General features: G+C 46.2%; 1 protein-coding gene across 1 annotated transcript in view; it reads right to left on the reverse strand.

The window, feature by feature from the left end:
* HPX (hemopexin) overlaps positions 1–14,116 on the reverse strand; it is a 59,524-nt gene that overhangs the window by 4,943 nt on the left and 40,465 nt on the right. Inside the window, exons 5-9 of the mRNA XM_063433352.1 lie at positions 13,165–13,318; positions 12,359–12,574; positions 6,083–6,193; positions 5,149–5,279; positions 4,062–4,206 (exon numbers count right to left, since the gene is read on the reverse strand). Coding sequence (XP_063289422.1) covers positions 4,062–4,206; positions 5,149–5,279; positions 6,083–6,193; positions 12,359–12,574; positions 13,165–13,318 — 757 coding nt within the window. The remainder of the gene's footprint in view (positions 1–4,061; positions 4,207–5,148; positions 5,280–6,082; positions 6,194–12,358; positions 12,575–13,164; positions 13,319–14,116) is intronic.

The raw sequence follows: 14,116 nt of genomic DNA on the forward strand, positions 1-14,116 counted from the left end.
TTCAGTGCGGGGGGAATGTCGGCTGCCGCTGGCAAAGCTGGAAGGGTTGCGCGGCGTGGTGGCAGAGGTGTGTCGGGCACGGAAGGTGACCCTGCGCCGACTGCAGTCACTGGTCGGTATGCTCAATTTCGCCTGTAGGGTGATACCCATGGGTAGGGTGTTTAGCCGCAGCTTATCGGCGGCTACCGCGGGGATTAGGTCCCCTCACCATTTCATCCGGGTATCTTCGTCCATGCGGGCGGACTTGGGGGTGTGGGATACCTTCCTCAGGGACTTTAACGGGACGGTGTTCTTTCGGCAAGGGGGCGTGTCGACAGCTGAGCTGGAGCTGTACACCGACGCGTCGGGTAGCGTGGGTTTTGGGGCCTACTTCAGCGGGAGCTGGTGTGCAGAAAAGTGGCCGGAGGCATGGGGGCAGAGCCCCCTCATGCGTAACCTGGCGTTTCTGGAGCTGTTCCCACTGGTGGTGGCGTTGGCGCTGTGGGGGGACCGGTTGAGGGACAGGAAGGTAGTTTTCTTCTCGGACAACATGTCCGTGGTGCACGCGGTTAATAATCAGTCTGCAGCATCGAGGCCGGTGGTGACTCTGCTGCGTCGCTTTGTTTTGTTGTGCATGTCCCTGAATGTGGTCTTTCGCGCGCGCCATGTGCCTGGGTACTTGAACGAGGTGGCTGACGCTCTGTCTCGTTTTCAGTGGTCCCGGTTTCGAACGATGGCCCCGGAGGCCCAGGACAGGGGTCAGCCGTGCCCGATCGAGATGTGGCAGCTAGGAGCGTCCTGCTTGGCGGACTCGTGAAGGCTTCGCTGGCACCGGCCACATGGGCCGCATACAGTAAGGTCTGGAGTTCATGGGAACGTTCCTGGGGCGGGCTGGGCCGAGGGGTACGAGGGGAGCCGCCTCTGGATGCCTTCTTGTGGTTTACCTTTCAATTACTGGCGGGGGGCGCCTCCCCGGCGGTGATTGACAGGAACATGGCTGCAATGGCGTTCTGGTTCAAGCTCCATGGGGGAGCGGACCTTACCAAGGCGTTTATTGTCCGGCAAGCGCTCAAAGGGTATCGGAGGGCTCGGAGGGCCCCCGACGCTAGGCGCCCGGTGTCGGTGCATGTGCTGGAAGGGCTTGTTCAGGCGCTGCCCACCATTTGTTTCAATGCATTTGAGGTGTCGCTATTCCGTGTGGCATTTCTTTTGGCTTTCTTTGGGGCGTTCCGCGTCGGGGAGTTGGTGAGCAACACCCGGGCGGCCACGGGGGGCCTACAGGTGTCCGGGGTACGTATACTGGATGGGAAGCTGGTGGTGCACTTGGCTAGGTCCAAGACGGATGTGGAAGGTAAGGGCCGGGACGTTACGCTGGGGGCCCTGCCGGGCTCGGCACTGTGCCCAGTAGCTGCGGTGTCGGAGTATTTGGATCAGAGGCCCGCGGTTGGCGGGTCCCTGTTGGTCCACGCGGATGGCTCGTCGCTCTCTCGCTTCCAATTTCAGAAAGTTTTCAGTCTGGGTCTGGGTCGGATGGGATTGGATGCCGGCACATACGGTACCCACTCCTTTCGTATTGGGGCGGCCACGGAGGCCACACGTCTAGGTTTGGGGGATGAGGTAGTCAAGCGGATTGGGAGATGGGAATCTGTTAGGTTCCGCTCATATGTACGCTTGGGTTTGTTGGAACACTAAGGGGCATTGGGGCGGCCTGGGGGGTACGGGTGGTTTTATCCTGTGTTTTCTTTCTTCCCCAGGCCGGGTCGCTTGGATCGTGGGTCATTCCTTCATTTTCTGGGCTGGACGGAGGGCTGCAGCTCGAGCTCAAGGCCAGCAGCTGGGCTTTCCGGAGGACCAGCTCGTAGTGCACTGGTGGGGGTATCGGGGCTTCTGCTGGGGGGACGTCTGCAGGGCAATATTTGGTATGGTCGCAGGCGGGGCGCGGCCGGATATGCTAGTTTTACATGCAGGCGGTAATGACCTGGGCCTCACCCCGCAGCGGAGGCTGGTAAAATGGATGAAGCAGGATCTTAACCGGTTGGTTGATCTGCTTCCCGGGGTGATGCTGGTATGGTCTGAGATTGTTCCGCGGCGGCGGTGGCGTTACGCCCGGGACCCGGTAGCCATTGACAGATGCAGGGGTAAGGTGAACAGCCTGATGGCGAGTTTTGTCAGGAAACTGGGGGGAGTGGTGGTAAGGCACCAGGAGCTGGAGGAGGGGTTGGATGGGTATTACCGCTCGGACGGTGTACACCTTTCGGCAGTGGGTTACGACCTGCTGAACTTGGGTTTGCAGGAAGGGATGCAGAGGGCGTTCCTTCTTCGGGGTGGCGGAGCTCAGACAGCTTAAGGGGTCAAGGTCTGAGCTTGTGGCGGGATAGGGAGCTGAGAGAGAGGACATAGGCTCCCTATGAGGAACGTGAGGAACATGGAGAAATTGGAATTATGGTCAATGGTGGTTTCGAGTCCTGGAGGTGGCTCAGAACCTGGTGGGGCAGGGGTATCCGGGTATACCCCTGCCATGGTTACTTATGGTTGGCACTTGTTCGGTTCAAGTTGGCGAGGTTGGAAAATGTCGTTATATATTTGTATTTGTTATGTTGGGGGTCATTGCCCTCTATTAAAAAGAAGGATACGGAGGAGAGGGGCGGAAGGTGGGGGCAATGACCCATGTTTATATGTTAATTTATTTAAAGCAATATTATCGTTATATATTATATAAATTATTTAATAAAGCTGTGGACAAATTTTCCCATATACCAGGTGTCAGTGTATTATTGGGTTAGGTATGTGGGGAGGTTTTTGTCCAAGGTTCCGCCAGCCCATATGGCGACTATACACCGGTCACGCCTGCTACATAAAACCTATTCCATGATTAATCCATGTTGCTGGGTGCATGTTAGTGAATTTCATTCCGTTACAGTTAGACTATTCCTGTACCTGTTTCTTGTCTGCCCTCTTTGATATGTTAACGCCAGCACTTGTCTCTCCTCTATCCTCATGCCAGCTTTCATATACATATGGCACCCTCTGCTGGAGCATTAAAGTATGGCTCGTAATGCAGCCCTTTCCTTGCTCCCACCTGCAAACCTGTCCCAGAATAATGGTACAAGTTCGATGCTGTGCACCTTCTTTGTCCTTGCTACCTGGGGTCCATGCAAGGTCCCACCTCAGTCACTGTCTCTTCAGCTGAACTATGCACTGTTGTACTGTAGGCAGAAAGGCTAAAGAAAGGCTAATTACATGAAGATTGCAAAACATCCCGAATTTTCTACCAAATGTCATTTTTAGAAACATAGAAACATAGAAACATAGAATGTGACGGCAGATAAGAACCATTCTGCCCATCTAGTCTGCCCAATTTTCTAAATACTTTCATTAGTCCCTGGCCTTATCTTATAGTTAGGATAGCCTTATGCCTATCCCACGCATGCTTAAACTCCTTTACTGTGTTAACCTCTACCACTTCAGCTGGAAGGCTATTCCATGCATCCACTACCCTCTCAGTAAAGTAATACTTCCTGATATTATTTTTAAACCTTTGTCCTTCTAATTTAAGACTATGTCCTCTTGTTGTGGTAGTTTTTCTTCTTTTAAATATAGTCTCCTCCTTTACGGTGTTGATTCCCTTTATGTATTTAAATGTTTCTATCATATCCCCCCTGTCTCGTCTTTCCTCCAAGCTATACATGTTAAGATCCTTTAACCTTTCCTGGTAAGGTTTATCCTGCAATCCATGAACCAGTTTAGTAGCCCTTCTCTGAACTCTCTCTAAGGTATCAATATCCTTCTGAAGATATGGTCTCCAGTACTGCGTACAATACTCCAAGTGAGGTCTCACCAGTGTTCTGTACAATGGCATGAGCACTTCCCTCTTTCTACTGCTAATACCTCTCCCTATACAACCAAGCATTCTGCTAGCATTTCCTGCTGCTCTATTACATTGTCTGCCTACCTTTAAGTCATCAGAAATAATCACCCCTAAATCCCTTTCCTCAGATGTTGAGGTTAGGACTCTATCAAATATTCTGTACTCTGCCACACTTACCTTTAATATTTTTGCCACACATTTTTGCCACACTTACCTTTAATAACGTACAGTTTACTGGATGATGGACAGGTGAAGGCTGCGTCTATTCCGGTCACGCCCAGCTCTTCATGCACAGACTTGGGATACCCCAGAACGGGGATATATAATTGATCAGTTACGTAAGTAATGACCTGGGATCCCTGAGATAAAAGAAGATATACAGGCTGATAAAGTAAATGAACCTTGAATCTACCACCAAGATGGGCTCCTGCATCTAGAGTCCAAATCCTGAACGAACAGACTAAGCTCACTAACCAGCAGTAAAGAACTCTTGGACTCCTCAAAGAGCTCCTGTAGTCCCAGACTGTCAGCACCTCCTACACTGCAAAATGGAGCGCATGTACCATAAACTGTGCTCTTATAACATCCCACTATTCACCCGCAAACTGCTCCATTACCCCCAGATTGAGCTCCTGTATCCCTAGACCAGGATCCCCTAGACTCTGCTCAATTACCCCCAGATTGAGCTCCTGTATCCCTAGACCAGGATCCCCTAGACTCTGCTCAATTACCACCAGATTGAGCTCTAGGATCCCCTAGACTCTGCTCCTGCACCCCCAGACCAGGATCCAGAACTCTCTAATTTAGCTCATAAACCCCTAGACTCTGCTCCATTACCCACAGACTGAGCTCCTGTAGCCCCAGGGATCCTGTACCCTCAAACTGAACTCTTTGGAACATTAGTAGACACTCTGATCTTCTGTAAGACAGACACAGCTTTTGGGGAAACTAGGAAACCTGATCTAAATGCAATGGTTGAGGGTTTTTCTCTTATAAGCTTCCTGGATCTATTCCTGTCTTGGTTCAGCAGCAATTTGGAGGATACTACTAAGATGAGGACCACTGGATCTTGATTAGAAAACTCGAGTCCAGGCACTCATCTAATGTCCAGGCTCAGACAGTAGTCAGCCTTTTACCAACATACACAGCACTCAGACACCACACACATGACACTCAGCCACCATCATTCATAGAACAGAGCCCATGGCTCTGTGAGGGGGTCTCAATTTGGGCCTTGGGCAGTATTAAACCAGCTCTGCCTAACCCTGACCCTCCTTACCAATCCCATTCAGCTTCAGTACCTGAATAAAGTACATCCTGTTCTCCCAGTTAAAGACGGCATCCACCTGGCCATGTAGTGTCCTCCATGTGTGGTTGAGAGGCCATGCATGCCAGCCATCTTTAACGCTGTCCACACGGATATACCAGCCCCCTGAAAAGATGGGCAAGGTACAGGGATTTTTACAGTCTCCACAAGCACTAACAGACTACTCTTCACTCACACTCAACAAGCAGTAGCACTCACATTGAATGATTGCAATGTATCTTTCACACACCCATGGGAATGTTTTATCTCATTCACCCATCAACCTTGGATTAAGAATGATCTCACAGGCAAGGAATAGATGGATGTATTGTAGTATTTGATTCATCCACTCAAGCTATTATTCATCCATTCACACATGAGTCACACATATCAGTTAGAATTGAACTATCCACTCATACACACTGCCAATGAATGTAGTCATTCATTCATTCATTCTTCATTTACACTTACAAGATAGGGGTATGCTATTCACCAATTCAAACTCGCTGGAAAGGGGTATGTTGCTCATTCCTTCACACTCACTTGATAGTAATAGTAATACCTTCTTCATTTACATTATTCACCAACTTAAAACTTCTAGGATAGGTCTATGTTTCTCTCCCACTCACGAAGTAGGAGAACCTTATTCATTCACTCACTTGGTACGAATATATTAATCAGCAGGTCACACTAGCTTTTCTCTCATTGACTGTATGATAATAATCATCCATTCACACTCATTGGTTGTAAACACTGCCTGCTTACATTAAACGTAACATTTAGTAAGAATAGGGCGTCCAGGTTCTGGAGAATTATTGGCCTCAGAAAAACTCCAGATGCTGATTACAAACAGTCTTCCCATTCATTCAGTGTGATCACAGACCAGACCAGGTCTTCAAATAAAGACCACCTCAATCATTTTTACTTACCTCGAAATGCGTAGGTCCTGCCTTTGTCATCTGATGTGAATGCCTCAAAGGACTGCCCACTGCATCGGTTTATAATAGACGAATGTGAGTAATTCTGTTTACTTCCATGACCTGAGAGATACGGGAACAAATAGAGACTGTTTACAATATTTCCTGTTGGGTGTGAGATTAAGCAGTTTCCCATTCCATATGTGTACTATTTGGGAATGTTACTTCTTTAATCTTCTTATTGTTACACAATTTCCCTGATCTCATCTGTATATACTGATCATTCTTGCTCAATCATCATCATTTTCATTTCTATTAATATTGGTAGCAAAAATATTTCCCCTTAAATACCTTAGGATATAAAATGATTTACCTCAAGCCTGTAACGGTACTTAGCTGGCTCGCTGCGCGCAAGCGGGCAGGGGTCCTCTGATCGAGCCACACGCAGCTTGAGTACTCCTGCCTCCAGGCGAGCCGTGTGTGGCTCAGAAGCTCCTTGCTGGTGGGCCACACACGCCAAACACTCTGGTCGGATTCGCGGCCCATACAGTATTGGGAACGCTGCTTGCATTGCGAGCACCTTCTAACCTTGCGGTCGGCTCCCATTTGACCATGTAATTCCGGCGACCCCATTCACGCACGTTTTGGGGAGTAGGCATGACGTGGACCAATCAAATTAAAAATAAAGGTATATAAACTTGCCAGGCTCTAGATACTGTTCCAAGTACCCTTTAGTGCGTTCCTAGTGATTTGTATTGCATTCTGGTATTGACCTTGGCTTTGTTTCTTGACTCTGAGTTTCTCTTTTATCCTTGCCTGTCCTGTTTGCTCTTCTGATTATTACCGTGTACCTGACTCTGGCTAGTTCTCGTTTTTGCGGTCTCTCCTTTACCCTGACTTCGGCTCGTATTTCGACTAATGTCTAAGGCCCGGTAAGACGTTTATATTCCTTTTGTCTGTTCCTTTCTACCCTCAGGAACTGAAATGACCAATATCAGGCACAGATACCATGTGTCATCTTTCCTGCTGGGTTCCCTCAGGATCAATGTAAGGCCTAGATCTATCCTGCCGGGTTCCCTCAGGATATGAAATGACCAATGTCAGGCCTAGATACCATGTGTGATCTGTACTGACGAGTTCCCTCATGATATGAAGCAACGTAAGTCAGGCCGAGATACCATGTTTGATCTGTTCTGCCAGGTTTCCTCAGGATATGAAATGATCAATGTCAGGCCTAGATACCATGTGTGTTCTGTCCCGCCGAGTTCCCTCATGAAGCAACGTATGTCAGGCCGAGACACCATGTGTGAACTATCCTGCCAGGTTCCCTCAGTATATGAAATGACCAATGTCAGGCCTAAATACCATATGTGATCTTGGCCTCTGATAAGTTGTCACCACTTTCCAGTAAACAAGTCTCCCCTTCAGCATGTGTAGTCCACGCTATGATTGGCCTTCACCGGAGATAGTGACAGTGTATACATTGTATTAAACTGGGATTTTGTGCTTGATCAGATACATATCTACACCCTGTTCCAAATTATTATGCAAATTCTATTTAAGTGTCACAAAGATTAAATATTTTGTTTTTCAGTTTAACTCATGGATGGCATTGTGTCACAGGGCTCTTTTGATCACTGAAAACAATCTCGGACACCTGTGATAATTAGATTGCCAGGTGAGCCCAATTTAAGGAAAGGGTGTTCCACATTATTAAGCAGAGCACCATTTTCATGCAATATGGGAAAGAAAAAGGATCTCTCTGCTGCCGAAAAGAGTGAAATAGTTCAATGCCTTGGACGAGGTATGAAAACATTAGATATTTCACGAAAACTTAAGCGTGATCATCGCACTATTAAGAGATTTGTGGCTGATTCAGAGCACAGACGGGTTCTTGCAGATAAAGGCACATTGAGGAAGATTTCTGCCAGATCCAAGCATCGGATCAAGAGAGCAGCTGCTAAAATACCATTACATAGCAGCAAACAAATTTTTGAAGCTGCTGGTGCCTCTGGAGTCCCACGGACATCAAGGTGTAGAGTCCTCCAGAGTCTTGAAACTGTGCATAAACCTTCTATTCGGCCACCACTAACCAATGCTTACAAGCAGAAACGGCCGCATTGGGCAGAAAAATACATGAAGACTAATTTTCAAACAGTCCTGTTCACTGATGAGTGCCGTGCAACCCTGGATGGTCCAGATGGATGGAGCAGTGGATGGTTGGTGGACGGCCAACCTGTTCCAACAAGGTTGCGACGTCAGCAAGGCGGTGGTGGAGTCATGTTTTGGGCCGGAATCATGGGAAGAGAGCTGGTCGGCTTACACCGAAGGTGTAAAGATGACCACAGCAAAGTATGTCGAGTTTCTGACTGACCACTTTCTTCACTGGTACAGAAGGAAGAACTATGCTTTCCGTAATAAAATCATCTTCATGCATGACAATGCACCATCTCATGATGCAAAGAATACCCCTGCATCAATAGCTGCTATGGGGATAAAAGGAGAGAAAGTCATGGTGTGGCCTCCATCCACCCCTGACCTCAATCCTATTGAGAACCTTTGGAGCATCCTCAAACAAAAGATCTATGAGGGTGGGAGGCAGTTTACACCCAAACAGCAGCTCTTGGAGGCTATTCTGACATCTTGCAAACAAATTGAAGCAGAAACTGTCCAAAAACTCACAGGTTCAATGTATGCAAGCTCTGTGAAGCTGCTATCAAATAAGGTGTCCTATGTTAAAATGTAAAGTGACCTGTTAAAATGTTTAAAAAGTTAAAATGTTGTTATAAGTTTGATTGAAATAGCTTTTGATTTCAGTAAATATGCTGCAAACACAACAAATGACAATTTTCAGTTCTTTACAACCTATAAAGTGTTTTGAAACGTACTGTGCGTAATAATTTGGAACAGTGCATTATACGTTTTTTATGTTTAAAAAAAATACTGTTATCATTAGGAGGTTTGTTCAATAAAATTTGAATTGTACTCTTAATAGTTGATAACATGAGAATTATGCTGACTGTTATTTACATCAATTATTTAGGTAAATGAGAAAAATGTAATTTGCATAATAATTTGGAACAGGGTGTATGTAACTTGACAATTTAAAAGGATACTCTACACTGCGTGCAGAATTATTAGGCAAATTAGTATTTTGACCACATCATCCTCTTTATGCATGTTGTCTTACTCCAAGCTGTATAGGCTCGAAAGCCTACTACCAATTAAGCATATTAGGTGATGTGCATCTCTGTAATGAGAAGGGGTGTGGTCTAATGACATCAACACCCTATATCAGGTGTGCATAATTATTAGGCAACTTCCTTTCCTTTGGCAAAATGGGTCAAAAGAAGGACTTGACAGGCTCAGAAAAGTTAAAAATAGTGAGATATCTTGCAGAGGGATGCAGCACTCTTAAAATTGCAAAGCTTCTGAAGCGTGATCATCGAACAATCAAGCGTTTCATTCAAAATAGTCAACAGGGTCGCAAGAAGCGTGTGGAGAAACCAAGGCGCAAAATAACTGCCCATGAACTGAGAAAAGTCAAGCGTGCAGCTGCCAAGATGCCACTTGCCACCAGTTTGGCCATATTTCAGAGCTGCAACATCACTGGAGTGCCCGAAAGCACAAGGTGTGCAATACTCAGAGACATGGCCAAGGTAAGAAAGGCTGAAAGACGACCACCACTGAACAAGACACACAAGCTGAAACGTCAAGACTGGGCCAAGAAATATCTCAAGACTGATTTTTCTAAGGTTTTATGGACTGATGAAATGAGAGTGAGTCTTGATGGGCCAGATGGATGGATTGGTAAAGGGCAGAGAGCTCCAGTCCGACTCAGACGCCAGCAAGGTGGAGGTGGAGTACTGGTTTGGGCTGGTATCATCAAAGATGAGCTTGTGGGTACTTTTCGGGTTGAGGATGGAGTCAAGCTCAACTCCCAGTTTCTGGAAGACACCTTCTTCAAGCAGTGGTACAGGAAGAAGTCTGCATCCTTCAAGAAAAACATGATTTTTATGCAGGACAATGCTCCATCACACGCGTCCAAGTACTCCACAGCGTGGCTGGCAAGAAAGGGTATAAAAGAAGAAAATCTAATGACATGGTCTCCTTGTTCACCTGATCTGAACCCCATTGAGAACCTGTGGTCCATCATCAAATGTGAGATTTACAAGGAGGGAAAACAGTACACCTCTCTGAACAGTGTCTGGGAGGCTGTGGTTGCTGCTGCACGCAATGTTGATGGTGAACAGATCAAAACACTGACAGAATCCATGGATGGCAGGCTTTTGAGTGTCCTTGCAAAGAAAGGTGGCTATATTGGTCACTGATTTGTTTTTGTTATGTTTTTGAATGTCAGAAATGTATATTTGTGAATGTTGAGATGTTATATTGGTTTCACTGGTAAAAATAAATAATTGAAATGGGTATATATTTGTTTTTTGTTAAGTTGCCTAATAATTATGCACAGTAATAGTCACCTGCACACACAGATATCCCCCTAAAATAGCTATAACTAAAAACAAACTAAAAACTACTTCCAAAAATATTCAGCTTTGATATTAATGAGTTTTTTGGGTTCATTGAGAACATGGTTGTTGTTCAATAGTAAAATTAATCCTCAAAAATACAACTTGCCTAATAATTCTGCACTCCCTGTAGGCATGACCACTTTATACAGATATTAACCCCTCCAGGGCTGGACTGGCCTGCCGGGACAGCCCCCATCATGAGGCTAATGTCATTTAAATGATTTTCCCCTGTTTCAGCCTGTGTCCGAGGGGAGTAAAGAAGGAGGAGCTGGTGCCTGTCAGTCTCCATTCACAATGTACATCAATCTAAATTCTGCTTGTTAGGGTTAACACTCCGTGACAAAGCCTAGCTATCATGTGTTATCTTTCCTGCCAGGTTCCCTCAGGATCTGAAATGACCAATATCAGGCACAGATACCATGTGTCATCTTTCCTGCTGGGTTCCCTCAGGACCAATGTAAGGCCTAGATCTATCCTGCCGGGTTCCCTCAGGATATGAAATGACCAATGTCAGGCCTAGATAGTCCTGCCAAGTGAGATCAGTCCTGCCAAGTTCCCTCAGGATATGAAGCAATGTAAGTCAGGCCGAGACACCATGTTTGAGCTGCTCCTGCATGTAAGCCCACCCTCCTGTACATAGCTCTGCCTCCCGCACACAATCCTGCCCCCACGCAAGTTGCTAACCTCGCTGGAAGGAAAAGGGCCACAAAATGGCAACCTCACCTACCAGTGCCATGTAAGCTTCAGCCATGACAGTGATTGTGTGTGTGTGCCTGCTAGTGAGTGAGCTTGTGTGTGTGTGCGTGTCTGCTAGTGAGTGAGCTTGTATGTGTGTATGTCTGCTAGTGAGTGAGCGTCTGCTAGTGAGTGCGTATGTGTGTGTGTCTGCTAGTGAGTGATCATGTGTGTGTGTCTGCTAGTGAGTGCGTATGTATCAGTGAGTATGTATGTGTGTGACAGTGAGCTTGTCTGTAATAAGCTTGTGTGTGTCAGAGTTTGTCTGTACTATGTTTGTGTGTGTGTACCAATAAGCTTGTCAGTAAGCCTATTTGTGTGCATCCGTGAGCTTGTGTTTTTATGTCAATGAGCTTTTTTATATCAGTGAGATTGTTTGTCTATGACGCTGTGTATCAGTGAGCTTGTGTGTGTTGGTGAGATTGTCTGTATTGTCTGCATGCGACTATGCTTACTGTATAATTAAATGTTTTACTCTAAAAGGATCAATATTTTATATTAGAAATATATATATATACATATATTAGCCAATAATATGTCTTGCCACCCCAGATGATTGAGTATATATACACACACAATACATAGCACAATGACTTTTTTACAGGGCTGCCCTGAACCCCTCCAGCAGAACTAGAATTCCAGGCTGGTCGGTCAATGCTATGATACCTTTGACAGTCATTGCCTGACAACGATCTGCTGACTCTCTCAGCCAATGAATGTCGAGAACCACGGCATATGGCTTCTACAGAGCCCCGTCACCACCCCCGAGACCACCAGGAAGCATCGGAGCCTGGCGGGGGCACAGGTAAGGCTGCAAGCTGCTGCTAAACAATTTATTCTATTACAACATTGGAAACAAGTCCACACTAGGATGAATAGGAACTGGAATTCCTGCAAAAAACAAAATATTTTCTAAAGGAAAAATGAAAGTTACATATTTATTACAGGTTTATAAAAATTCCAGAGGGAAGGATTGGAGGTCCCAACCACCCCCGTCTGCCAAAGACCCCACACAGCTCACCTCGTCCAGCACATCTCACAAAGTAGTCTCTGGTGTCCAAGAGCTTTGGTGACAAAACCTCTCCAGTCACAGGGTTAAACCGGGTAAAATTTACACCTTTGAAACAGAAATACTTCTCCATCCAACGGACAGCAGCCGAACACGGGCCCAGAGCTGTCCAGTGCCGTATCTTTACTGCAGGGACTTCCCGAGGGCTGTATATATACACTGTATCATCTGGAAAAGAAAGGAGAGTGTGGACATTGAAAGGAAAGTGAAATTCTAAGTGAATTCACAGCAAATTTCAAATTTGAGGCCAAAATAGCTGAATTTGAAATGCACCTTGAATAAACCTGTGAGTCATATAAACCCCTTAGATTTGCAGTACCTCACACTGCCACTAACCTGCTGTGGTGCTGTTGCAGGCTGCTGTGCGTAGATTGAAAGGATGTGACTGCCCCCAGCTGGCCATACCTTGTAATTGTTTTCTCCCTAATAGTCTGGTCGCTGTTTGGTTGCCAGATGAGGTTGGTTAAGGCTTGGTTTTGTTTGGTGCTCCCTGTATCCTGAACCCCTGACTGCCTTTATCCCATAGCTAACTTTGTATTCTGAGTTCCTCTGTTTTGAATTTGTGCCCTTGCAGTAAATATACTTGTTTTCCCGTTTACCTTGTTGTGTATTGTGTTTATCTCTTCATGTAGCTTCCCACTTGCTGCGCTGCGGAAGATGTTGGCGCTATATAAATAACACTAGAACAGTGCTCTTCCCTGCTAAACCCTGACAGAAACCTGGGTGAGACGCCTCTCTCACAATCAGGACACACTCACCTTTGAAGAATATAACACTTTCTGTCTTGCACTCCCCTAAGTGGCACTCCACCGCGGCATCGAGGTTGTCTGGTACCCCAGGGAACTCCAGGCTGATGTTACGGGGGAAACCGACCAATAAACGTCCTTCAAAGAAGCTCCATACCTGGCTGCCCTGAAAGGAGCATTTTGGTTTAGAGAATAATGGGTGCGATGAGACAGTGAGAGCGGTAGAGTTGGAAAAACTTTTCACAGAATAATTAGAGAAGATTTCTGTGTATAATACACATGAAGGGGTGTTATATCACATGTTGTATTGTGTTTACCAGTAAATTCTTACATTGTGACTTGCAGCAGTGTTGCTCTGTTTGTTGACTGCCGAAGTGTAGTCCTTTAACTACCATACAGCCTTGGTGGGTGTAGGAGTGTAGTCGAAAACATTAACGTAGGTGTAGTGCTGTAGCTGTATAGCACTATGTGCGTGTTGTAGTAGTTATGGTGCCATGTTGCTGTATAGCATTCTGCTTGTAGCACGGTGGCTATAGGTAGTGTATGTAGCACGGTGGCTATAGGTAGTGTGTGTAGCACGGTGGCTATAGGTAGTGTGTGTAGCACGGTGGCTATAGGTAGTGTATCTAGCACGGTGGCTATAGGTAGTGTATCTAGCACGGTGGCTATAGGTAGTGTATCTAGCACGGTGGCTATAGGTAGTGTATCTAGCACGGTGACTATAGGTAGTGTATGTAGCACGGTGACTATAGGTAGTGTATGTAGCACGTGGCTATAGGTAGTGTATGTAGCACGTGGCTATAGGTAGTGTATGTAGCACGGTGGCTATAGGTAGTGTATGTAGCACGGTGGCTATAGGTAGTGTATGTAGCACGGTGGCTATAGGTAGTGTATGTAGCACGTGGCTATAGGTAGTGTATGTAGCACGGTGGCTATAGGTAGTGTATGTAGCACGGTGGCTATA

This window comes from Pelobates fuscus, chromosome 1 (genome assembly GCF_036172605.1).
Source record: "Pelobates fuscus isolate aPelFus1 chromosome 1, aPelFus1.pri, whole genome shotgun sequence".
NCBI classification, from domain to species: domain Eukaryota; kingdom Metazoa; phylum Chordata; class Amphibia; order Anura; family Pelobatidae; genus Pelobates; species Pelobates fuscus.